Source organism: Leptinotarsa decemlineata, unplaced genomic scaffold (assembly GCF_025532065.1).
Source record: "Leptinotarsa decemlineata unplaced genomic scaffold, Ldec_3_MD MMD2_tig00000157_RagTag_RagTag, whole genome shotgun sequence".
NCBI classification, from domain to species: Eukaryota; Metazoa; Arthropoda; class Insecta; order Coleoptera; family Chrysomelidae; genus Leptinotarsa; species Leptinotarsa decemlineata.
This window is the reverse complement of record NW_027412543.1, coordinates 1,185,996-1,211,237: the sequence shown is the minus strand read 5'-3', so window position 1 is coordinate 1,211,237 and position 25,242 is coordinate 1,185,996. Positions and strand designations below refer to the sequence as shown.

The 25,242-nt window shown below is 35.3% G+C and overlaps 1 protein-coding gene and 1 long non-coding RNA gene across 4 annotated transcripts in view; both read left to right on the top strand.

Annotated features, from left to right (window-relative positions):
• Positions 1-16,601, top strand: part of LOC141481314 (microfibril-associated glycoprotein 4-like) — a 52,120-nt gene extending 35,519 nt beyond the window's left edge. For 2 of the 3 annotated variants that reach the window (XM_074172710.1, XM_074172709.1), the window contains one exon: positions 16,301-16,601. In XM_074172710.1, the coding sequence (XP_074028811.1) occupies positions 16,301-16,464 (164 nt within the window). In that variant the 3' untranslated portion in view covers positions 16,465-16,601. Of the gene's footprint in view, positions 1-9,534; positions 9,907-16,300 lie in introns of all 3 variants that reach the window. The other variant, XR_012464886.1, reaches the window with a different exon arrangement.
• A 5,066-nt stretch (positions 16,602-21,667) lies between these two features.
• Positions 21,668-25,242, top strand: LOC141481317 (uncharacterized). Its single transcript, XR_012464890.1, has 3 exons — positions 21,668-22,188; positions 22,252-22,446; positions 25,111-25,242. It is a non-coding gene; the product is annotated as an uncharacterized lncRNA (long non-coding RNA).

Here is a 25,242-nt window from a genome sequence, read left to right as displayed (position 1 = left end):
TCAACTGATAAAGAAGAAGACTCATAAATATTAAGTCACTACAAATCATTTGTACTATTTGAATTCAGTTATCAAAAATAGATACTAGTCATTGTGATGCATTTTTACGAATCCCAAAATTATTGAGTTTTTGGAGTAACAAGTAAGTCAATGATATAAAATAAGCAGAATACATTCAGTCGAATTGTTTTTATCGTGATAACCAACAATATATTTATGAAATTGAATAATCGCGCTATGTGTAGCTGGTTCCTTCCCGAAACCGAATTAATGGAAATAATATAGTTCTTTCTTCTCAAGTACCTAGATAACTGTAGAAAGAACACTTTTTCATGGAAGGTCCTGGAAGGGTCTGATGAGAGCTTGTCTCAAAGATGTTAGAAAACATCCAGTGATGAAGGGACAATTCAAAGGATGGCATATTGACATGATAATCTGCAACATATTTGAGAATTGAGTATGGAACATAAGAGTTAATGAAATGAACTGGTAGAATAATTCCTTATAAACATCTCAAAAAGTACAAGGAGATAATAACATGGAACTGGCTGAAGATCGTTCACTCTGAGATTTTATAGTAACAATCTGAGTTCTTTTATCAATAGAATTGAAAGATTGAGCAGCTAATTGAAGGTCATCTCTATTTATTTTGTTCTGATATGGATGTAGTTAGTCTCATTTTTTATCATTTCAGAAACCGCTTTCGAAATGTTACCTAACTTGATAACTTTTTTCGCTATTTTGCATATTCTCAAACTATGATATTGTTTTTTTTCAATAATGGGTCATCATATTACTTACATACAGAGTAGATATATATCTCTTGAATAATCACTGTTTGATTCGATTTCTGGCGTTAATCAAAAATTCGTATCAAGAATATTTTTTTGTTTGAATAATTCCAATGGAGAACTTTGTGATGAATTTGTGGTGAAAATTTGAATAAAATTTTGAAATTCACGTCAAGGGTATAATTTTGATGAATAATAAACCAATCGGCTCGACCAGATATTTTTCTCGAGATAATTTATCTAGTTGAAGCAGGAACCATTCTGTAATGTTACATGGCTGATGGACTGCAAATGTCATGATGCTCCCTAGGGGACTCGGGGAGTAATTAACATCGCCTACTCAGGACACGAGGCTAATGACCAATGTAGACGATGTCAATAACACGAAAAAAATAAACCAACCTACTCAAGACAAGAGTTGCAAAATGTTACTTTCTTTTTTGAAAAGCCTTTTATAAGTTATGAACCCGAGTTCGCTAATCCAGCATCGCCCAGGGATAGAGTTATATCCGCTGTTCCAGACGCGACAAAACAAAGCTTATAAATAAATGTTCTTGTTGCCTTAGTTGAACTGTAAATGTTGTATGTGTCCAAAATGAATTCTTAAGAAATAATTTTCCAATATCGCATGCCTAACTTATAAATGGTTCTGTCGAAAAATGTGCTATTTAATGACACAACTAGTTTCCGTAAAATGATCACTCTTGGTTACAGAAAGTCAATATCAAAAGTAGTAAATATATCATTTATGGATACAGGGTAAATCATTCAATTATTTTGATAATGCCAAATGTTAAAAACAAATCTTCAATGTCTTCATTATGTCCAATTTACAATTAATTATAAGTTTTGAGGAAAACAAGTGAAGAAGATGATTGACCATGTTTCATGATGAATTTCATTAATTCGAACTTTCATTTTCTGATATTATATAAAATGATTTGAAATCCCTGAAATGACTAATAAATAAAAATGATAATTGAAAATGAAGTGCTGAAAATAACAATTATATTAAGCAAAAAAACCTGAAATGAAATAATAGTGAAATAAAATACCAGTAAAAATAGAACAATTGAACAAAAATAAAAAGTTACGAGATTTCAAACCAAGTTACTTCACGACGTTTCGATTGTTAGTATCCACAATCGTCTTCGGTTGATGACTGTCATCACCATCTTGAACGCGCGGAGGCTTTGTTTCATTTCTATGAAAGGAAAAATAAATGCGTTGTTGATATTTGTTGAGAACTGTCAGACGTTAATGAACATATCAGAGATGTATTCAAATGATGAAAGGACTGGTATGCTATTCAGTTATGCAAAATCAAATAGAAATCCTTTTTTGGCAAGGAATATGTATGTTGAGCTATACCCGAGTTGTGTAACATCCAAATGTTTAGCCGATTAGAAAGAAATTTGGAGGACTATAGTGCATTTGACAAAAAGAAAACAAGAAAATGTGTGGTTACTGAAAGTGAGAGGAATCAATTGAATGTAATGAGTAAGCAAATATTACCACATAAAAACTTACACAGTGAAAACATCTTTTTTTGAATTTAGAATTGGCCAGTTACAGAAATTATGCCAATCAAAATTGTTCTTTACCAGGTTCGGAATAAATGTTTGGTTGGGAATTGTGGAAACAAATATTCTTGGCTCTTTTTTTACGATAATCATTTGAATAGTGAAATATATCTTCATTTTCTATTCGAATTCGATGGCTACTTAGATGAATTGCCACTGAATATCTGCCATGAAATACAATATTTTCAACAAGACGGCGATCCTCCCTATAATGCAGCAATAGTAAAGGTACATTTAGATGCAATATTCCCAAATAAATGGATTGGAAACAAAGGATCAAATGTACCAACCCCATAAATAATTTTGAAATGATCCATGAACTATTTGAGCTCAAGATATAATAATATTTGAATTCAACCGCGAAAAAGACGTATAATAATTGATAAATATATGAGTTTCCAAAATCAAAGTTAATATTCAATCAAAAGTGCACTCACCTAAGCCTAGACATTCGAACCACGGAGCTCAGCAAGAAAGAAAATCAAATGATCAAATCTTGAAAACTGAAACGTGACTCAGACAGAAGAAAGGGAAATTTCAACATATCTGATGTTGCAATAGTTCGACACGTGAAAGCCGTTTCAACATATCTGATGTTCCAATAGATCGACACGTGGAAGGCCATGTAAACGAGGTCACACGAGTGTCCAGTTTTGGACCATAAACAGCACGAGAAACTCGTTAAAATTGATGGGTATTGCACAATATACAGATGGTTACTCAACAATTTCTTTGTGTATCATCCTGTTGCGAAATATCTATAACAATTCGATATTGTAAGCCAGTTACCTTCTCACGTACACCAAGACATGAGTAGGAATAATTAGGCCAACTTTGATGGCAGTGAGACATGTTTAAATAAGCCAATATCGTTCAGATCGAGAAGTCGAGTGAAGAATCAGACAAAGAGAGTTCCGAGAGTCAGATTCAGAGAGTCAGAACTAGATTAGATTCTAGATTCAGTTAAATAGCCATGTAGTTATGAATTAGTGCAAGGTGAACCAATTGAATAGAAATTCAATGGGAGATTATCAAAAAGTGCGCAAAGTATAAAGTTGCTGTGCTCCGAAAGTTCGATGATCTACGGCGAGATGCGTAATTTTTTTTAAACAAGCTGTAGTTTTAGTAATAGACTTGTAATGTGATATAATTGATACTCATGTGAAATGTCTCATGCCTCATGTACTAAACGAATTTGTGCCCTCTTAGATTGTGCATCAATGTAAACGTATAATATAGCCATATATATTAAACTACAAAAAAAATAATGAAATAAAACATGTTTTTTATTCCTAACCAAGAGACATGTCCCACCCATATTAAAGATCTGTGCGACCTGCTGTATGAAGTTTAACTTTTGTTAAACTTATAAAATGACCGCTCGAAATAACATCTATCCAACAATAATATACAGCGGGAGCGTCACACAAATAACTGGCCAAATCGAACCCTAGATCTTACTCCTGTAGATATTTTTGTCTGGGGATACATAAAAAATGAGTTTTCTCAACACCAAGTACAGATATCGACCATCTCAAACAGAAAATAAGAGATATAACACCTATTATGATAGATAGACATATACTTTATTGTCCAAGAAAATACAATCTTATTGATAAAGCTTGTTGAAAAATCAGGTATATATAACACTTCAAAGAATAAAAGAAAGGAAACAATTCAAAACACAAATACACAGAAACACAATTTGAGCAAAACTAATTTCACATATCTAATAGATGAAATATAACAATAAAAAACAAAATTTAACAAATTGTAGACAAAATATTTTGTATATTCCCTTTCAAAAGATGGAAATAACAAATATACAAAATTTGAACATGAGTTCGCATATCATGGCAATAAAATAACATATATCCCAGTATAAAATATAATTTGAAGTATAGGTGTCAATATAAACAACAAATAAAACACCTAATATTTACCTAATATTCATCAAGATTGTAGTACGCTTCAATTGCGAGGGCATTTTTAACAAGATTTCTGAACTTTTTATAGTTTTTTCCTTCCTAATTTCGTAAGGTATATGATTATACAGCTTTTTACTTTCATTAATTAAAGAATACTTTGTCTGGCTTGTTTTTGGAACAGGAAGATGTATTTTATTTTCAGTAACTTGCTGGGTTATGTAATTTGTATGTTCCGGAGTTCCAACCATATTATGTTTTTTGTAAATCAGGCAAACAGTTTCAAGTTTGAAAATACCAGTAACAGTGAGAATTTTTTCTCTCAAAAATAATGGTCTGCATGACTCACGCACTCCCACCTTGCATAAGTATCTAACCGCTCGCTTTTGCAAAACAAAAACTGAATGAATGAAAAAGTTGTTGACTGCAAAATTCCCAGAAGGCAACACCATATCTCAGGTGGGAGTCAATCAGGGAATGATATACCATTTCTGTTGTGGATGAACTCAGTTCAGTTCAGTTCAGCTGAAGTTGAGTTTGTTCGTTTTTATAATATTAAAGCACAAGTAGTTAGCGTCACACCATTTTTCCACAACTTCTAAATCACTAGAGATAGTTTCTTTCATATTAGAAGTATTTTTTCCATGCCAAAGGAGCGTGGTGTCATCCGCAAAGATGGTAAAAATTCCTTGAATTGAGAGAGTAACCAGGTCATTTACATAAGTAAGGAGAATAATCAGGTCCAGTACTGATCCTTGTGAAACGCCCCATAAGATATCCTTAGTGTGTGATAGTTTTTCGTTTGATCTTACTAACTGTTTTCTATCACTTAAGTAAGACCTGAACCAGTCATCACACACTCCTCTAAAGCCATAGTAGTTCAACTTTTGCAAAATAAGTTCATGATTTATAAAGTCAAAAGCTTTGGAGAAATCGCAGAATACTGCAGCTACGACCTCACCATCGTTGAGATGTCTGTAGACATGTTCAATAAAGGAAAATATTGCAACATTTGTGCATTTTGCCTTCTGAAAGCCAAATTGACAATTGATTATTATATTGTATTCATAAAGAAAAGCTAATACCCTTTCTTTCACCTTCTTTTCTATGATTTTTGAGAGTGTTGAGAGCATGGAGATAGGTCTGAAGTTATTTGGATCTTCTGCATTACCATCTTTGAAAATAGGAATTACAAGAGCTGTTTTTAGACACACAGGGAAATTTCCAAGGGAGAAGGATTTATGTATAACCATCACTAGTGTATTCGGAAGCGGAATCGGAAAGGTTATTTGAAATTTTTACTGAAATTTCCTCAATACCCGTTGCATTTCTGTTTTATTTTCTTGCAAGATTTCTTTCAGCTCTTATAAATTTGTGTTTCCAAAGTGAAAGTTGTTGGGCATATTTACATCATTTATATAATCCATATGATTTGAAGTAGGAACAAGGGAAGTAATTAGTTTTTGAGCAATTGTGCAGTAAAAATTATTGAGTGTTTCCGGATCTATATTGATTTCTTTGATTTTATTATCAGCTTCGTTTATTCTACTCTTGTAATGTATTTCGTTCGCATGTTCAATTACTCGTCTGTAAATTTGATGATATTTTGATGAAAAATGTTATAAAAAATTTATCGGAAGAATATTTTCGTATTGAGAGTAGCGATCTCAAGTTGGTTGATGGCCTGTCGATGGCCTTTGTAATTCATGATTCATTTATCTTTTCAATCATCATTTTCTGTTCAGGAAAACATTCTTCAAAAAATCTGGTTAATAGTCCTTGAGAGGCGCCTATAGAATCGTTTGAAGACAAAACTCTTCCCATGCAGTTTTCTCGCAATTGTGTTTGAATTTGTTAAAATTTTTGGAGCTGTATAGTCTACCCAACTTGAATGATTTCTTCTAATTATTACTTTTAATAGGGAATTTGAAAATTATACCCTCATGGTCTGATAGACCAGCTGGGATCACACTGCACGTCAATTTTACTTCATCCAGGTTTGTGCAAATATAGTCTACCTATAGTTGAAGATGAATGTTGTGAGACTTGTGTTGGTAGATGTAGAATTTTTGTTGTCATAATTTATGTTGAGATCTCCAGCTACAATAAGCTGAGAATTGACTGGAAGATTTGACAAAAGAATCTCCAATCTACATCAAAAAGCTGTGACATCACACATTGGTGGTTTATAAATACGAATAAAAAAGATATGATTTTTAGTATCATGTAATCATATCAATTTATCAATATTGTTTAGCGTCAGATCTTTGAGAGCATTTTTATTTACTAGAATCATTGTTTCCCCGTGCAAAGATTGAGTCCTACAATACTTTGAAGCTGTTACATAATTCGGGCATTCAAAGGGTTCTTCAGCCAATGGTCTGGTGGGAAAACAAAATTTGGAAAATTATGTTGTTTAAAAAATTATTAAATTCATTACCCTCATTACGTACAGATTGGATGTTCAACTCTTTTGTCAGAATTCAAATTTTTTGTTATTCCAGGCTTTTTCGATTTGTGAATTCCTGTGGTGGTAAGGTTGTATTCGGTGTCTCCGTCACTAAGAAAGAGAACGTCGCTCCTTGCGTTCCCAAAAGTTTTTTGGAACTATCCTGGTTGTCCTGAGGCATGTCTATTTTTTCACGTTTCCCCGGTTATTTCTTCTATACCTCAATTCATTGATTATCTTCATTATTTCTCTACCAAAATAGTGAGCTACTAGTGCCTTCAGCCCGAATCCATCTCTTGTGTAGTTTGAACGCCTTATAAAGTTATCAGATTCCAAAACATTGATATCATCTAACTTCAAGAGGTGCAATTTTTTGTGAAAATTCAAATTATTTTCGTATATTCGTCGATTTATGCGGACGTTTTATCTGTAAGGCTCTGAAATGTGTGTGTTTTTTCAACAAGGGTATCAAATGAACTTTCATTTGTTTTATTACGCCATAGCACTATGATATCCTTTCTGGAGAAGTATTTTGAGTTCGTGATAGCAGAATGAATCAGCTCTTCATCAGTCGCTCCTGGTTTCCTGATCGACTGAACAGAATATTATCTGATTTCTGCTAGATGATGTATCATTCCTTTTGCATAATATCCTGACACGAGTAAAATCATATTTTTTGAAGTTTCAGCTTGTAAGGATACTTCAAAATATATGTTTTCTTAATTTTTTAATTTTTCCTTTTCCACTAGGTTATGAACTAGGTTTAGTTGTTTCGTGGTGCTGTACTTTTTTCTGATAGTTTCATACTATTGTGGTCTTGCTTCAAACTGGCATAATTGCAATTATATTTCTCTAGTTCTTCTACTTCATTCTCCTGTGTCATTGTTTCAAAAGATGTCATCATGTTTTTATTGATAGCGCAAAGGTCTGTTAAATCATTTTGATATACAATGTGTCTCACTTCTCATAGAAACACCCCCGTATCTTCCGTAATATTCGAGGTAGAAAGATAAAACTCTCAGGACTGATGGAAATGCTCAAAATGCAGCTACATCCTGAATGGGGTTGGCCAAAGTGATATACACTGTCCGCCACTCGCGATGGAACACCCCATTTTTACGGTAAAACATATTAGGGGGTAAAAAAAGGCTCAAAATTCCTTCATATTCGGGATCAGGACTACCAACTAACTACGAATTCACTTTTCTCCTGGAAAAATTTCAGTCCTGAAAAACCGAATGTGTCTCACTTCTTCTGGAAACACCCCCGTATCTTCCGTAATATTCAAGGTGGAACGATGAAACTATCAGGACTGATGGAAATGGTCAAAATGCACCTACCACCTGAATGGGGTTGGCCAAAGTGATATACACTGTCCGCCACTCGCGATGGTACACCCCATTTTTAGGTAAAACATATTACGGCGCAAAATAGTTCGCTTCCAATACCTGAAACCCTTCATTCTATCTGGAGAGTACTCTCAGGAATGAAAGATGCAGATGCTGTGATGCTGTGTGAGATGCTATCATCCATTTCGAGCCTATCTGAGGAAAATATCACATTCTCAGATTATCGAGATAGTGTGAAGCAGTGTATGAAAAATTATCGATGGCGGCATCTATTATAACTGAAGAAAATTATTCGTAAAACTAATTCTGGTTGCAATATTGTCAGGTTGACAGTAAATATCAATGAGCAACTGTTTTCCATGGTGATTTCAGGGCACCGCATGATTCAATGAAACTGATGTGATTCAATCTCTTCAAATGATTTCAGACAACAAGTCAGCAAGTAGGTAAAATAATCTAAATTCTACCTGTTCTACCTGTTCACCGAGTGCGATTGTTTCTTTGAAAATTAACAGTTGTTTCGGTGTTGCAATGAGTATGAAGATTAATTTTGTTTTGGATGGTAAAATGTTTCCTCAATATTTTGATAAAGGACCCCGCACATTTCTTATGGGAAATGGCTTGCCTGGAATTTTTATGAAATTTTGATATGTTGTAGTACTTGATGTGCTGAATGAAAGTGTCCACAGCCAAAGCTCAGAATTGTACAGTTTTCGAGATGTGAACTTTTGAATATAGATTTTATCCATTTTTTGCAGTTTTCGCTCATCAATCGAGAGCTCTTACATCTGGTTGGAGTAGAAATTGGATGTTCAGCAACCAAAATTAGTTTTATGAATAATCTTCTTCAGTTATAATAAATGCCGCCATCGATAATTTTTCATACACTGCTTCACACTATCTCGATAATCTGATAATGTGGTGCTGTGACATTTTCCTCAGATAGGCTCAAAATGAATAATAGCATCTCACAGCATCTGTATCTTTCATACCAGATAGAATGAAGTGATTCATGTATTGGAAGCGAACTATTTTGCGCCATAATATGTTTTACCAAAAAAGGGGTGTTCCATCGCGAGTGGCGGACAGTGTAAATCACTTTGGCCAACTTCATTCAGGTGGTAGGTGCATTTTGAGCATTTCCATCAGTCCTGAGGGTTTCATCGTTCCACCTCGAATATTACGGAAGATACAGGGGTGTTTCCATAAAAAGTTAGACAAATTTGGATTTTTCAGGACTGAAATTTTTCCAGGAAAAAAGTGTATTCATCTGCAAACCATGGGTGAGAAAATCTCAACAATAATAAAAACACCTGATGAAAAAGGAGAATGGTTCAGATACGTTGACGATGGACTGTACATATCACAAAACAATGGAATAAGAATAGAACAAATAAAAAAAGAGATTAACGAAATTAATCAAAAACTATGTTTCAGCATTGAGGAAGAACACAACTCAAAACTCAACTACCTGGACATAACCATAGGATATAACCACAACAAAACACAATTTCAAATGGTAATATACAGGAATCCTACACAAACAAGCTCCACTATACCCGCAAGTTCAAACCATCCACCATCACAGAAAATGGCTGCCTATAACGCATTCATATATAGAATGTTGAGGATACCACTCAGCAATGAACCCCGAAACAAAGAACAGAAAGTCATATACCAAATAGCGAACGAAAACAGATACACCCAAAAGACAATAGATAAACTAGAAAACAGAATCAAACAAAAAATACGGAACAAGGATCAAGCCACCCCAACAGACAAAACAACACAACGATGGACAGCATTTACGTACGTAGAATACCAAACCAAAAAACTAACAAACATCTTCAAACCACTGAACATCAACATCACATACAAGCCAAACACGAAGATAAAACAAAAAATTAACAACTATGAAAAAGAAGAAGACAAAGACTAAAACGGGATATGCAGTATACAATGCTCGGACTGCAACAAATTCTATATCGACCAAACCAAGAAAAAAACTAATCCAAAGGTACAATGAGCACAAAAAGGCATACATAAATCCAATAGTATATAAATCAAACCTCGCAACACACGCCATACAAAACAAATATAATTTCCCGCCATCAGAGAACAAAAAACTCATAAAACAAGTCAATAAGGGAAACCGCATGGACATTTGGAAAAACTTGAACATCCATAAATTTAACAGTCATAAATCACTTATCGAGGAACAAGTACAAATCAAAACACAACAAGACCTCACATTCAATATATTAAACAAAACCATACACATTCCTAGAGAAGATCTAACACAAAGAAGAGTTCCTGATGCAGTACAAACACTGGCAAATTTACCTAAAGTACCTGAAATACCTGAGTTGAGACGCTCTGTGCATTTCCATTCATAAGTAGAACCACCTATTGGTGTGTCGGTTGATTGGTCAAACCACCAACACTGACATAAAAACTTGGCAAGTTGACTTGGGTGTCACACCAATAGGTGGTTCCACTTACGTTTCGCTTGCGTTTACGCAGCTATTTTCATCAAGTACTTTCTTGGTTTTCTCTCATTTTGTCTACGTACATTAAAAATTTCGATTGCTGACCACTGAAGTGTACAGACGTGTCTCAGCGATACAGTGTGTTTTTTGCCGATTTCTCAGTGAATGATCAGCCGTGCTGTAGTGTTTCTGGCTCGGTGTAGTTCGTGCGTTGGTGAGTACGTTTTGATATCTCATTTCCGTTACTTTCCTGTTGCTCAAAGCTTCTGGTAGTTTCAATACTTCGTTCAAAGTCACAGCAGTATGGAGGAACTGCTCGATAGCCTGATGGCCAGGGACAGGGGTAAAGTAATTACCCTTATGGGATTATTACTTGACCGCCTGGGCCTGAGTCTATCAGACCTGTTAAGAGGCATCCCTGGGGCGGTAGTTCGGACACCCTCTGCTCCCCCACCAGGGGTCAGAGAGCTTCTCGAGCGCCCGTCACAGAATACTTCCCCTGAAAGTGCTTCTGTGAACACCACCTCCTCTACACAGCCAGACAAAGTAGACAAGATCAAGCCGCAAGAACCGGCCAACAAAAAACGCCGTCTACCAGAGGAGCTTCCTTCTCTTCCTCCTAAGCCAGCTACTCCGACTGTTGCTGAAAGCACCGGAGCAAAGCCGAAAAGAACAGCGAAGAAAACCAAGCTTCGAAAAGAAGCAAGACATAGTGCTTCGGAGTCGGAGATATCGACCACTGAATCCTCCGTAGATGGAGAACTCGAAATGTCAGTCGACGATTTCGACAACAAATCAGAGAATTCGTTCACCACTATACAGGGTGGCCCAAAAAGACACGGTCTTCATCAGGTTGAAAATCTCAACGATTTGGGAAACATCTCCCATCCCCCCCTGCGTTCTGAAGCGCCCCAAAGCGCCAAGAAAACACGCGTTCCCCCGATTGTCGTTCGCCAGAAGGACAAGTGGGTTCAATTTACCAAATTAGCCACCTTTCACAAGATGAATTATTCAAAAGCGGTGAACCTGGCCGACGGCATCAAGGTTCAACCTTCGACGATCGAGGACTATGGAAATATGTCCAAACTCCTGGTGAGGAAAAAAATCCCTCATCATACGTACACCCTATCTGAAGACAGGCAACTTAGAGCCGTCTTCAGAGGAGTCTCAGAACACCTGGAGACGGCGGACATCGAGGACGCCTTGGTGGAGAAGGGCTTCCAACCTACATCAGTATCGAGAATGATGCGTGGAAACCGCCCGCTTCCTTTGGTTTTGGTTCAAGTGAGCCAAAACCAGAAGAATATTTACGACGAACGGAAGCTCCTTGATGTTAAAATTAAGGTTGAGCCCCAACACCAGAGGACACTGGTCGGACAGTGTCATCGATGTCAGCGGTTTGGACATAGACAGAGGAACTGCTTGGCCATCCCCATCTGTGTCAAGTGCGCCGGCAGACACCTTTCAGGTGAATGCAAAAAGCCTAGGGTAGATGAGCCTTCAAGGCTCATCTAGTGGAGACACCTACAGACCGCGAGGCACTTCAAACTCACAACGGTCTCGTCGCGGCAGTGGCAGATTTTGAACTGTCTGTGAACAACGCTTTCAGCGCAGCCAAAACTAGGACGGAGTGTCCTCTGAGAAACTATAATGAGTTTCATCCCAGGATAAAGAATCTCATGCGGGAGAGGAACCGACGAGTTCATCAGCGGACCCTCTATCCTGGGGACAAGACTGCTGCTAACAGGATGGCCAACCAAGTTAAACGGGCCATCATTGACTATAGAAACGAGAGGTGGAGTGAGTGTTTGGAATCTCTTGAACCTGGGGATGATGAGCTATGGCGAGTCACCCGCAGGCTCGAGAAGAGGAAAACTGCTCCCTCCCCTCTTCATGGACAGCGCGGTATCTGCTACTCCCCCGCCGAGAAGGCGTTGGCCTTTGCAGATACAATGGAAAATCAGTTCCAACTTAACGTTGATCCGGATGATGATATTGACCGTGATATCCGGCTGGAACAGCGAGTTCAGCGTATCCTCAGTGAGAATGACGACGATGTGATTCGTCCAGCTCCGGAGGAAGAACTGAGGGGGTACATCAGAGCCTCCAAACCCAAAAAAACCCCAAAAAGGCTCCGGGAATTGATTCAATCAACAATAGGTTGTTGAAGCAGCTCCCGGTGAACTTTATCAGATACTTGTTAGACATTATAAACAGCTCAATCGCCCTCAGATACTTCCCCCGAAGATGGAAGCATGCCGTAGTTGTCATGATTTCGAGTCCAATTAGTCTGATTTGCTCAACGGCTAAGCTGGCTGAACGTGTTGTACTACAAAGGCTAACTGAAGAAGTTGAAGACCGAAATGTTCTGCCTGATGAACAATTCGGTTTCAGGAGGGCACACTCCACCGATAGGCAGGCCTTGAGACTGGTCGAAAACTCCATCTCAGAGCTGAATAACAGGAAGACAGTCCATCTTGTCCTCCTGGACATTTCGAAAGCCTTCGACCGAGTATGGCACGAAGGCTTACTACACAAAATGCTCGATTTCGACCTGCCTCGGGGCCTGATCCAGTGGATTTCTGAAGGGGATATCATTTCAGGTCCGAGTTGAAGGAACCCTGTCTCCCGTCAGGGAAATCCAAGCTGGAGTGCCTCAAGGAGCTGTGCTGTCTCCACTATTGTACAGCCTTTACGTGAGCGACCTTCCGAGGTTCGATCACGTGAAGACTTCCCTATACGCCAATGATACGACTCTCCTCGCTTCTTCCATGGGACGGGGGTTGGCGGTCGTCTACATGCAACGCGCATTGGACGACCTCGAACGCTGGTACCTGGAATGGAAGATTCGGGTGAATCCAGAAAAAACCCAGGCGATAGATTTGGGGAGGCGCAACGTTTCTCCAGATACAAGGGTCACGATTTCAGGCAGGGAGATCGAATGGCAAACGCGAGTCAAATACCTAGGTCTTTGGGTAGACCGCCGACTCACCTGGGTAAATCACATCAAGGACAGAGTACAAATGAGGATAGCCAAACTCTACTCTCTGATAAATCGAAAGTCTAAACTCAACTCTCCATTCTGGAGAGATTGCAAAACAAACTTCTTAGGATGCTGGTGAATGCTCCATGGTTCGTGCGGAATGAAGCCATCCGCAGAGATTAATTAAGCTACACAGATATATAGAGCAACATTCTGATAATTCCCCTATTGATTTTGAGAGTCACCGGCAGACCGACAAGCGAGACATAAATAGACTCACCTATTGGTGTGACACCCTTGTCAATAGTGTTAACTTGCCAAAATTTCAGTCAGTGTTGGTAGTTTGACCAATCAACCGACAATTGCGATAGCAGAAATTTGGGAAGCTATCATGGAATGCCATCGTAAAACGAATCCACATGTTTCTAAAAATAATACGAAGTCAAGAAAGGGTAATGCAGTCAAGCTTTTGGAAAATAATTACATGAAAATCAAAACATAAATAGATAAGTACTATTCTAATTTTATATTTAATCGAGGATCGCCAGCCCAGTACTGACGATGCTGAATAGGCTGAATCAGCTGTCTACCGGTGGCTCATAAATTGCTATTGATGTGGGAATGATCGTACTTATATACAAAGATGTGTAGATCATCCAAAGAAGTAACTTCAGACTTTTTGAAATTGATTGCTTCCCTTCTTTCTTTGGCAGATTCCCACATATTTTTTGTATCGAAAAATTAACCTCCTCTAGAAATATATCCCTTTCAATTGTCGTTTCTCTTAAGTTCATTCATTTTGAGGTTTTAAGGTTCAGGGTTTACTGTTTTCTTCAAGTGCCGTGGCGTAGTGCATCAGGAGTTTTTGTCACATATTCGTACAGTCAATAATGAGTTTTATCTTATGTGACGGAATTGCCCGATACTTAATGAAAATCCATAAAGTATTCAATGAACACCCCATTATAAGATTTTCAATTAACATTTTTTTCAATAACGCAATACGTGTTTTGCTACTCAATAGATTCTTCAAAGGTGTCCATACATGCCTGAATAGGTACGCCTGAAAAAGCTATCGTATAGTGAGACAGTGTTTTGATTTTTGTAGAACTGTCTAGTGAAAATCTCACAATGAAGTGTTTCTGGTATAGAATATCATCTTGATGTTTTATGCCTCTTGCAGAAAGCAATACAAATAAATCGTTCGGTATTGTGGTGAAACAATTCATGGCTTTTGCATCACAATAATGCACCTCCTCACTCATTATATTCTGTTTGTAATTTTATGACCAAAAGCAACACTGTAATCATGCCTCAACCTCCTATTTACCAGATTTGGCTCCCTGCGACTTTTTTCTATTCCCAAAACTGAAGAAACCCATGAAAGCATAGCGTTCTGCGACGATTAAGAAGATGAAAACCGAATCACTGAGAGAGCTCAAGGACATAACAAAGAGTGCATGTCAGAGTGCTCAACAAACCTCTTATCTATCACCATTTTATCAGTGTATTTGATGTTGAGGGTTTATTTTTCATTGTATTGACTATCACTTCATCAATTTGTTTCATTTCAATGTTTTTTGTGACATATTCAGAAGCTGTAGCTTCATTATGAACTGAATAAAAGTATAAATTGGAACAAAATGGAAAGTCAACATACTATAACCCAGTCGTATTTCTTTCTTTTCTGCACGAAATTTGAATCTGCTTGTAAACAGATCAGCTGTATAAAGGGAGACAGTTAAGTCATCATATTTGTTTCTATTTGGGATACGGGAGGTTCCATTCTTGGAATGTACGTTAATCACAAAGATTGAGGTTATACGTACAAAGATGAGATGAAAAATAACTCCACTTTGAAATGTTTGGGAGTTTATTGAGACTGAAACTTTAAAGTTATTTCAACATATTGCCCACATCAACAAAAATTGGCATCAGGATGTTTCGCACTGAGACACATCTCGAAGGAACTGGGGTTTGCTTCAGCGAAAGTGGTGTAGTATGCCTAAATAGACTGTCATCTAAGGTATGGTATACCACTTTGAGGTGTTTGCAGTAAACAACTTATACAGTCGTGGGATTCATGTAAACCCATTTTTTGAGAACATAGAATCCTTACGGTTATTTCAATATTTATATTGGAAACTGTATCGATTATACATAAAAATAGGAAGAATATTGTATCTACAGCCACATACCACACAAGACTGTCAAATGAACTAAATCCACCAATTCCAAAAACATGGTTTGTTCGAAACTCGTTGATATATAATGGAATCAGGATATGCAATGAACTTCCCAATGAAATCAAAGAGACATTATGTTTCTAACGATAATTCTATTCTAAAAGAATAAACGGATTATTTATCAATTAATCGAAGATACCAACTTTTACCCGCATTTTCAAATACGGGTAATGTAAAATGATAGTTGACAGCTATGTGAGACTTTTGTGTCACATACTGATGAGTGTGATGAAAATGAAGCATTTGTCCCGATCTATCCTAACTACTACAATTGTTACAATACTAAGTAGTGGTTGGCTGAATAGCTGAACATTCAAGTTAAAAAATACTATTTTCTGCATTGTTTCAGTAGTTTCAGATATACAAATATTTTAATCTTTCGAACGAGATGCAGTACACGGGTACACCATGAAATATTTGTCCTCAAATTGAACTGAGAAAAAACGTTTCAGTATGATGTAGATTGATATTTTTTTCTTTTTTAGAAGCCGCTTGGTGGTTTGGATCATGTTATGAAAGTAGCCTCAATGGAAAATTTGTGAACGTCGTTCTTTCTGATGCGGAACAATATTCAGGATTGCACTGGAGATCGTTTCGAAAACTCCCATATTGCCATGCTAGAGCAAGGATGCTGATTAGACCGGTCTGATTATGTTGAGAAGGAATTCATATATACCGTACATAAACGTTTTATCTAGTTCAGATTTATTTTTCATGAATTTGTTGTTGAATAGTAATCTATCAATCATAAATGTTTTTCACCAAAATAAATTGTTTAACAACCAATACACCATTTTTACGGCAATATTCATTCAACTAGGTCATATTGGCAATGTTGCCAATGAAGGACGGATTAAACAAAGGTATAAATGTTGTTTACCAACGCTTGAGCCATATGAATTTTCACGAAGTAGTGGAAGTAAGTTGATTATATCATAATCACTGATGTTATATACTCGTGTCAACATAGACTGAGAAACTGCCTTTCGGGCAAAAATACTTCAAACTCACTACTACTGTGATTATAACTATGAAATGTTCACTTAACCACTGTTGAGAAAGCTGTTGTGTAGTGAAACACGTGTGGCAGTTGTATAAACCTTTCAATTCAAAAATCACAGTAAACTGTATTGATGACTTTTGATATGGATCGGCCAGTTACATTGAAATAATAGTAAAATTGCTTTTAGGAAATAAATATTTAATACTCATCTTAGATGAACCATTCAAAACTATTCATACGTTAAGATTAGTATTCCATTATTTCTTAGTTATTTTTCTGATACACAAAATTATTAAATATGACAAGTTACTAATAAATAGAAAAAATTTCTTTGTGAAAAATACTTTGATTTTACGCAGTGAACTAAGAAGTTTGCCCTTTCTACATCTGCATGAAGTTCTTCATTATAATTGTCATTGAGAAAATGTGGATGATAGAAATACCCAAAAACAGTCGATGACAAACTGATTTTTTTCCACAAAAAATGAATTTCGTTCAATATTTATATGAACTATGAAATACTATAATTCCAAAATAGTAGGCACTTAATTCTCAGATATGACTGACGTTTTTGCAACAATGTTTTCGGTTTAATACAATAATGAGTACCTACTATTATGGAATTGTACTATAGATATGTGCTAATTTTCTGGTTGGAGTACAATTTGCCTGTCCATTTTGTAGTCAGAATGATCCAGATATTACAATAATTATGAATTTGAATCTTCTCTGCTTGTACATCTGTCTTGAAATTTAATAAAAATCGTGTTATGTATAAAAATTTCGAAAATGAATTTCAACAGAAAACACAACAAGAGATGTCTGAACATGTGAGTTCAATACTTCTTCACCTTCATACAAAAAATGTGAGAATCTTCCAAATAAAGAAAGAAAATAATCAATTTCATAATGAACTCTTCACAAAAATGGGTATATCATGCAAAGAAGTAACTTTCGAACACAAAATGAAAGACCTTTCGAAACAACTACTTTCATATTAACATAGAAATACACGAAAGCAGAAATACTTTCGAAGCAACTACTTTTATATGAACATTGATTCATACAAAAATATTTTTCTGTTCAGTCTATACTACAAAGATTTCTTATGGAATTGAATCATATAGCTGCCCAATAAATTATATGAAACAGATAAAATTTTACTTACATGGAACACTGACATACTCAATGGCGGACATCGATGTTTCGGAATAAGACACTTGCCTTATTACGTGTTCAGTACCAATTGGGATAACATTACAAGATGAATCACTCAATTTAATAATGAAATCACGACTTCATGTCATGGATAAGTTGAATATACCCATGTCATCGATGATATGAATAGATTCATACATTTTTTTGTAGAAAAATGGAGAAGTAGAAGGCCAAAACCTTTTCTTGGCCGAAAGTTAATCTCTCCTGAAAATATACTCCGTTTAATTCAAATGTATATCCAAATTTCACTAGTGAAACCTTTCTTCGTTTCTCCGTCAGTATACAAGAAGTGAATATTTTTAAAGAGAGAAAATAATTGAATACATACATTAAAACTGTTCACACTGAAAAGAACATTGTTTGAATTTGGTATTTTGATTCCTTCAATAGATAATTTCTTTGAATAAAGGTTGGTGGTGAAACAGGATCAATTTTTTTAAACAATTGTTCTCCTGCCAACGTTTCCAATTTAATTTCATTCTTCTTCAGAGCTCAAAAAGGAGTTTCTACGTTTTGATAATATTACTATTTCAAAAACCATCAGACATAAAAAACATCGCAACAGGCAAACTTACCAGACAACACCAACATGAAACGACATGTAAGAAACGAAATAACCCTATTACCAACCAACCTTTCTTCAGAAAAATTATTGGATCACTAAACTAGTTAACTGGATATTTTCTTTGTCTGAGTAATATAAATACCATGTTGAGATATTTGTATTGAATTTGAGAAACTGATTCCTTTCAATTCACTTTTTGTCAAATTGAATCTTGCTCATTATTCAAATGAATGCATTTATTAGTTTAAGCGAAAACTTCAAAAATCAGAATATTGATGCATTAAGTTCAAAAAAATAATTGATCTTTTTTGTCAACATTGATATTCAATAATTTGAGGGTCAAATTATTTGAATTTGAAGAATATCCATTTTGCTGTCGATAGTGAAATTTGTTTGTATAACTTATTTTTTATTTTGTACTGAACTGTAGATATCAGATATTCCGAAATAATAATTTTTCACTGCTGTTGAAATTTATTTCTCATTAACAAGTTGTCCCCCCCCACAATTGACAATCCTCAAGAGTCGAAAGTTGTACGAGCTAGGGATACTTGGGGTCCTATCTCTCAACGTGCGATTCCTAACACGGGTTAGGGATGGTACGCAGTAGAAATCAATAATCCGTCCATAGGGCTCAAACCATCGTTAACACATACCGGTCTATTGAATGATTAGAACGAACCACTCACGCTACCCCAAATGACTATAGTCTCGCATATCATGATATTATCGCTACGAATTACAACACTGAACTCTCTCTCTCTTCTTTATTGGCCGATGCTTCCTGTTCAGGCGCAATTGGGGCCAGCTCAATACGGGGGGTTGTCCTTGTCTGGGTTAGCACTCAGTAACAACCCTTATATTTTAAAAGGATTTGGAAAAGCTGAATACACTTATTTGAATTAATGAATCGAAGAGGTTTTGTATTAAAGTGTATAATATATTAAAATTCTTGCAAAGCGCTTTCGACTTTTGTCATCATCAGTGCTCACCTGAAAGTAAGTGATCTAGATAACTTAGATCAACTAGATTACTTACTTTCAGGTGAGCACTGATGATGACAAAAGTCGAAAGCGCTTTGCAAGAATTTTAATATATTATACACTTTAATACAAAACCTCTTCGATTCATTAACCTTATATTTTAATTCTGAATCATGCTGTCGATTTCTTAGTGTTTGTTCGTCTACTTCTTCTCGTTCTATGAGAATGTTAGGGATTGACAAAGATACACAAACAAAATGTTCTGGGATATATGATGGAGTTTGAGTATAGGAATTTAGTTTATTAAAGGTTTATAGTTTGATTTTATTGTAATCTAAAAATTTGATAAGAATCTTTGTGATTTGTATATTCAGATTACGAAAAACTTGAAATATGTTAAAGGGGGAATTAATACCATGTTTAATAAGTTCAAAATAAATATCTCTGTTAGGGATAACATTGATAGGGCATTCCAGGAAAATATGGTTTAAGTTTTCTACTAGACCGCATTCACAGTATGGGTGATCAACTATTCCTAACTTGTACTGATGTTCTTTAGTATGACAATGACCGGTTTTCATCCGTATTATGGTGGTGATGTGTCTCCTATCTATGTATGGTAGGGAGAATAATGCTATTTTACTTGGGTATTTTTCATGGACTTTATTATAGGATTTACCTGTTTCTATAATGTCATTTTCCCATAGCGACTTAAAGTTTTTTATGATATTATTTTTTAAAATCGAGTATATTGTGTTGTTGTCTATTTTGATTTTAATGGGATGTTCAAGTTGGTTCCTATTTTTGCTAAACAATCTGCTCTCTCATTCCCTATGATGTCTGAATGTCCAGGTATCCATGCAAATTTGAAAATGATATTGTTTAAAGAGGCGTGATATGCCATATTCCTGATCGAAAGTCTAATGTGGTCGATTTTGGAAGTGACTTTTTTCAGCAAGATTTTTTCTAATGCACTTTTGGAGTCCGTAAGTATTAAATTTTTCTCAAATTTTTTCTTAAACATGTCATCATACCTTCGTGGATAGCTGTTAATTCTGCTTCACATATGTTTAATATGTCGTTGACCCTGGCTGAAAAGGAATAATCTATATCTGGTATAAAGATCCCTATACCCGTTTTTCCTTCCTTTTTGGATGCATCTGTATATACGAACTTATATTGATTTTTAAATTCTTCAGTGCCTATTTCAAATATCATATTATTATTAATGTTTGTTTTTTTCATATTTATATTTAATACTGTCATTTCATGTGTGTAGGTCTTAAAGTTAAAGCTAAAACAAAGAGGAATCTCATTAGTATATACCCAAGTTTTATAAGGTTGTAGATTTTCTAATACTATTACCAAATATGGTTTTTCTCTATTTTTCCAGTAACCTAATTTCTCATCGCAGATTGCTTTAAGGGTAGTGATAAGTTGGATTATTGGTGAGTTGCATGCCAGTCTGTATGTAAGAAATTTGGAGGCTAACAAGAGTTGACTACATTCTAATTTTATTTCCCCAGTTTCCCCTAGTAATGCGTTTATGGGTGTGGATTTCATTGTACCTGTTATTAACCTTAGCCCTTGATTGTGAATTTTGTTCAGAATGTTTGAGTTTCTTCTAGTGGTGGGTTTGAAGAACATGAAGCCAAAATCTAAATGTGATTGTATTAGTCCCTTGTAAGTTAGCATCATTGTTTTGGGATCAGATCCCTACCATACTTTTCAGAAACATTTCAGAACATTAAGTCCTTCACTTGCTTTTCTAGTAATGTAGTCTATATGTTTATCCCATTTCAGATTGAAATTTATGATCATACCTAGGTATTTAACCTCGTTTTTTAAATTGATTGTTGCATTATTTATCTTTATATTAAGAGATTTATTTTGATTTTTTTTTAATAAATAAAATACCCTCACATTTGTCGTGTGAAATGGTCAAGTCGTGATGATCCATCCATTGATGGATAATATCTAGGGTTTTATTAATTTTTTGATTGATGTCAGAAATATCTGATCCTTACACCATTACTATTAAATCGTCCGCATATGCTATTAATTTACTGTGATAAGGAATTATTTGAAAAAGTGAAGCAATGTAAATATTAAACAGGGTAGGGCTAAGTGGGGACCCTTGTGGAAGACCCTTGGTTGTTACTGCTGGACCATGTTTCTCTCCCTCATTGTCCATAATTATATTTTCCCTGTTCATTAATATGTTAAATATAAGATTACTGATATCTGAGTTTATTCCATACTGCAAAAGGTATTTGTATAGTTTATGTATATTTACATTATCATACGCTCCTTTTATGTCTAGAAAGGCCACTATGACTGATTGGTTTAATCCAAATGCTATTTGGATGTATGTTATTAAGTGTGATATATTGTCCATAATTCCTTTACCTTTACGAAACCCATATTGATACAATGATAATGTATTGTTATTTTCTATTTGCCATTCTACTCTGAATTTAATTATTTTTTCTAATAATTTCAGAGGACAGGAGGTTAGAGCTATGAGTCTATAACTATTGGTTTCACCGTCAGGTTTGCCCTGTTTAAGTAAGCACAAAATCAGCGATTCTTTCCACTCTTTGGGTATATTACCCCCCCTAAGTATTTCATTAAATGTTTCTAATAATTTGATCTTGAATATTTCAGGTACATTCGTAAGCATGCTGTAAGAAATTCCGTCTAACCCTGGACTTGTTTTGGTTTTCCTGCGTTGCAATGCGAGGTTGAGTTCTGGAAGAGAAAATGGATCCGAGTCTGAGGTTCCTATTTGTAAAGTGAACTTTGGAGATATATTACATATATAGAGTTTGTCTTGAATTTCTTTAGCAACTGTACTGTTAGGTAATTTCTTGTTATTACTATACGTGACTGAGTTATTAGCAAATTTTTTAATGTTCTCCAGACTTGAGAAATATTACTTTCCCTATTTAGGGTGGAGCAGAATGAAATAAAACTTGATCTTTTTTTAAATCTTCGAGTTTGGGCTATGTTTTTTTTTGTTATTATATAATTTTCTAGAGTGGGGAATTGTTTAAATAATGAGAGTTTATCCCTCCTGATTTTGATTTGTTCGTCACATTCATTATCCCACCACGGATTCGAAGGTTTCTTTTGAGTGGAAGTGGTATTTTTTCTGGTATATTAGTATCTGCAGCCTGATTTAGGATTGTTATTAGTTCTTCGTATGTGTATTTTTCATTAATTTCAATTAAATTATGAACCGTATCATAATATCCTTTCCAATTGGCTTTATTTAAATTTCTATGTTTTCCTGAATTATTATTGTTGTGTTCGAACTCTGAAATATTTTTTTATATGTGCACATGGTGGGATAATGAACGCTGTTACCGCAATCCTCCAATACCCTCCAATGACATTGAAGGGCGATTGGGTTTGATACAATTGTGAGATCTATTGGGCTATTATTATTTTGGGGATAGTATAACCTTGTGGCACTTCCATCATTTAATATTACGAGGTCATCTCTTTCTAATATATCGTGAATAATTTTACCATTTTTGTTAGTATAGCTACTACCCCACAAAGGGTGGTGTCCGTTCATATCCCCTATCCAGATGATGTTTCCTTCTAGATTTTCCAGCATGCGGTTAATTTTATTAATGTTAGGCATATTATTGCTAGTTATGTAAGAAGTAATTATATTAATGTCCTTAATTTTTGTTATCATGAATTGACAATGTTCTTCTTGTTGGTCCCAGTTTATTTTAATTTCAGTTACTTTGATATTATTTTTAATCAAGGTAATTATACCTCCGAATTCATCTTCCCTGTCTTTCCTGAAAATATTATAGTATTTAATTTGAAAGTGTCTTTTTTTAACCAAGTCTCGTTTAATATTACTACATCTGGGTTATGTTCATCAATTAATTTAATTAGATTATCTCTGTTACTAGTTATGCTTCGAATATTCCATTGAATGATTATCATTGATGTACTGTTCTTGTTCCCCTGTAGTTCCCCTTTGTTAGATTGATTTAATTAATTAGTATTCATCCTGACTCGTTTCGTCAGGATGTTGGGAATTTTTCAACCATTCATACGTGTTTAATAAACTAATTAGTTTTGGTTTAATACTTTCGGGAAGTCCCGAAAGTAAATCTTTCATTTTTCTAATAATATTATATTCCTCGTTCGGATGATGTAAAACATTAAAAGTAGATTGAGAAATTCCCGCTTTTGTGTTAGCAGTCCTGTTGAGCATGACTCCTGTTTTGGGTTGTGGTATTTGTCCATTTGGATATAGTAGGTATTCGTTTAAGTTTTGCATCTCATCATTACTGTGGACAGGTTTGGAAGTTTTGATTGTTTGAGAAAAGGTTCTTTTAATAATTGTGTTTGTATGGTAGATATGTCTTCTTTGGGAAGTAGTAATTATGTTGTTTGGGGGAGGTTCAGATCTATTTCTTAGGGTAGGGAATTCAGTTATATTGTTAGTATTAAAGTGGTTATTTTTTGGAAAGAATTGAATGGCTTCATGAAATGAGAGGTTTTTCAAACTCATTTTTTCTCTGATTTTTTTCTGCCTGTCAAATTCCGGACATTCTTTACTGAGAGTTTTGTGATATTCACTTTTACAATTGAAATATTTTACAGACTGACATGAATTATAACCCTCCTCATCCTCGTGTTGTTCTGCGCAGCTGTGCCATCTGCGTTTTCCCTTGCAGTTCTTTTTAGTATGTCCGTACATGAGGCAATTAAAACAATGGGTGACTGGCGGAATGAAAGGAATAATGTTAAAGCTCATGTAGCAGATTTCTACATGTTTGGGGAGATTAATGCCTTCAAAAGTAATTTGAATAGTACTAGTTGCATGATATTCTATTGTGTCCCCTTTTACCACTTTCCTGTTCATTCTCTTAACACCTAAAACTTTATATGGACTTTTGATTAATTTTTTTAAATACTTCTCGTGAATACCCTCTGAGATTCCTCTAATATTTCCCTTACATGTTACTCTATTATACGGAATGAATGTTTTGCTCAGTTAAATCTTTGTTTGTAACAAAATCATTGGCTGCATGCCTATTGTTAAATTCAATCCCTATCTTATTTTTTCCCTTGTTTTTAATTCTAATAATATGATTAAGTTCCAAATCACATATGTCTTTTGCTATCTTTAGGTGGTTGAATCGACCAATATTGTTGCCTGAGGTCTCGTTGGCCTCTACTATCACCAGATAAGGTCCAAGGTCGTTTTCTTTGTAAAGAATAATTTCTCTTTTTTCTTCATTATAATCGTCCTCTGTTTCCTTATCTGATGAATGAGTTGCCCTTGAGTTACTAAAACTCATTATTTCCTCAACTTCCCTATCATTAAGTTCGTCCAAAGTAATATTTTCCTGATCCTCTTCATAATTCAAGTTTTTATCAGCCGGCAAAAACGATTTTTTTGTGGGTGGCGGGGAACCGCCACCCGAATGAACACTCATGATTATAAATTAGCTCAAAGTAAGAAAATGTTTTTTTCTTTTATGTTTATAGATAATGAAATTTTAGATTGAGAAAATGTGAAAAATTAGTAGGAAAAGAGCACACCTGAATCCAACTTCGTCGCAAAAACTCCTGGGTAGACAGCACGATGCAAACACCTCAACAGTCAATCAACGAATCTGA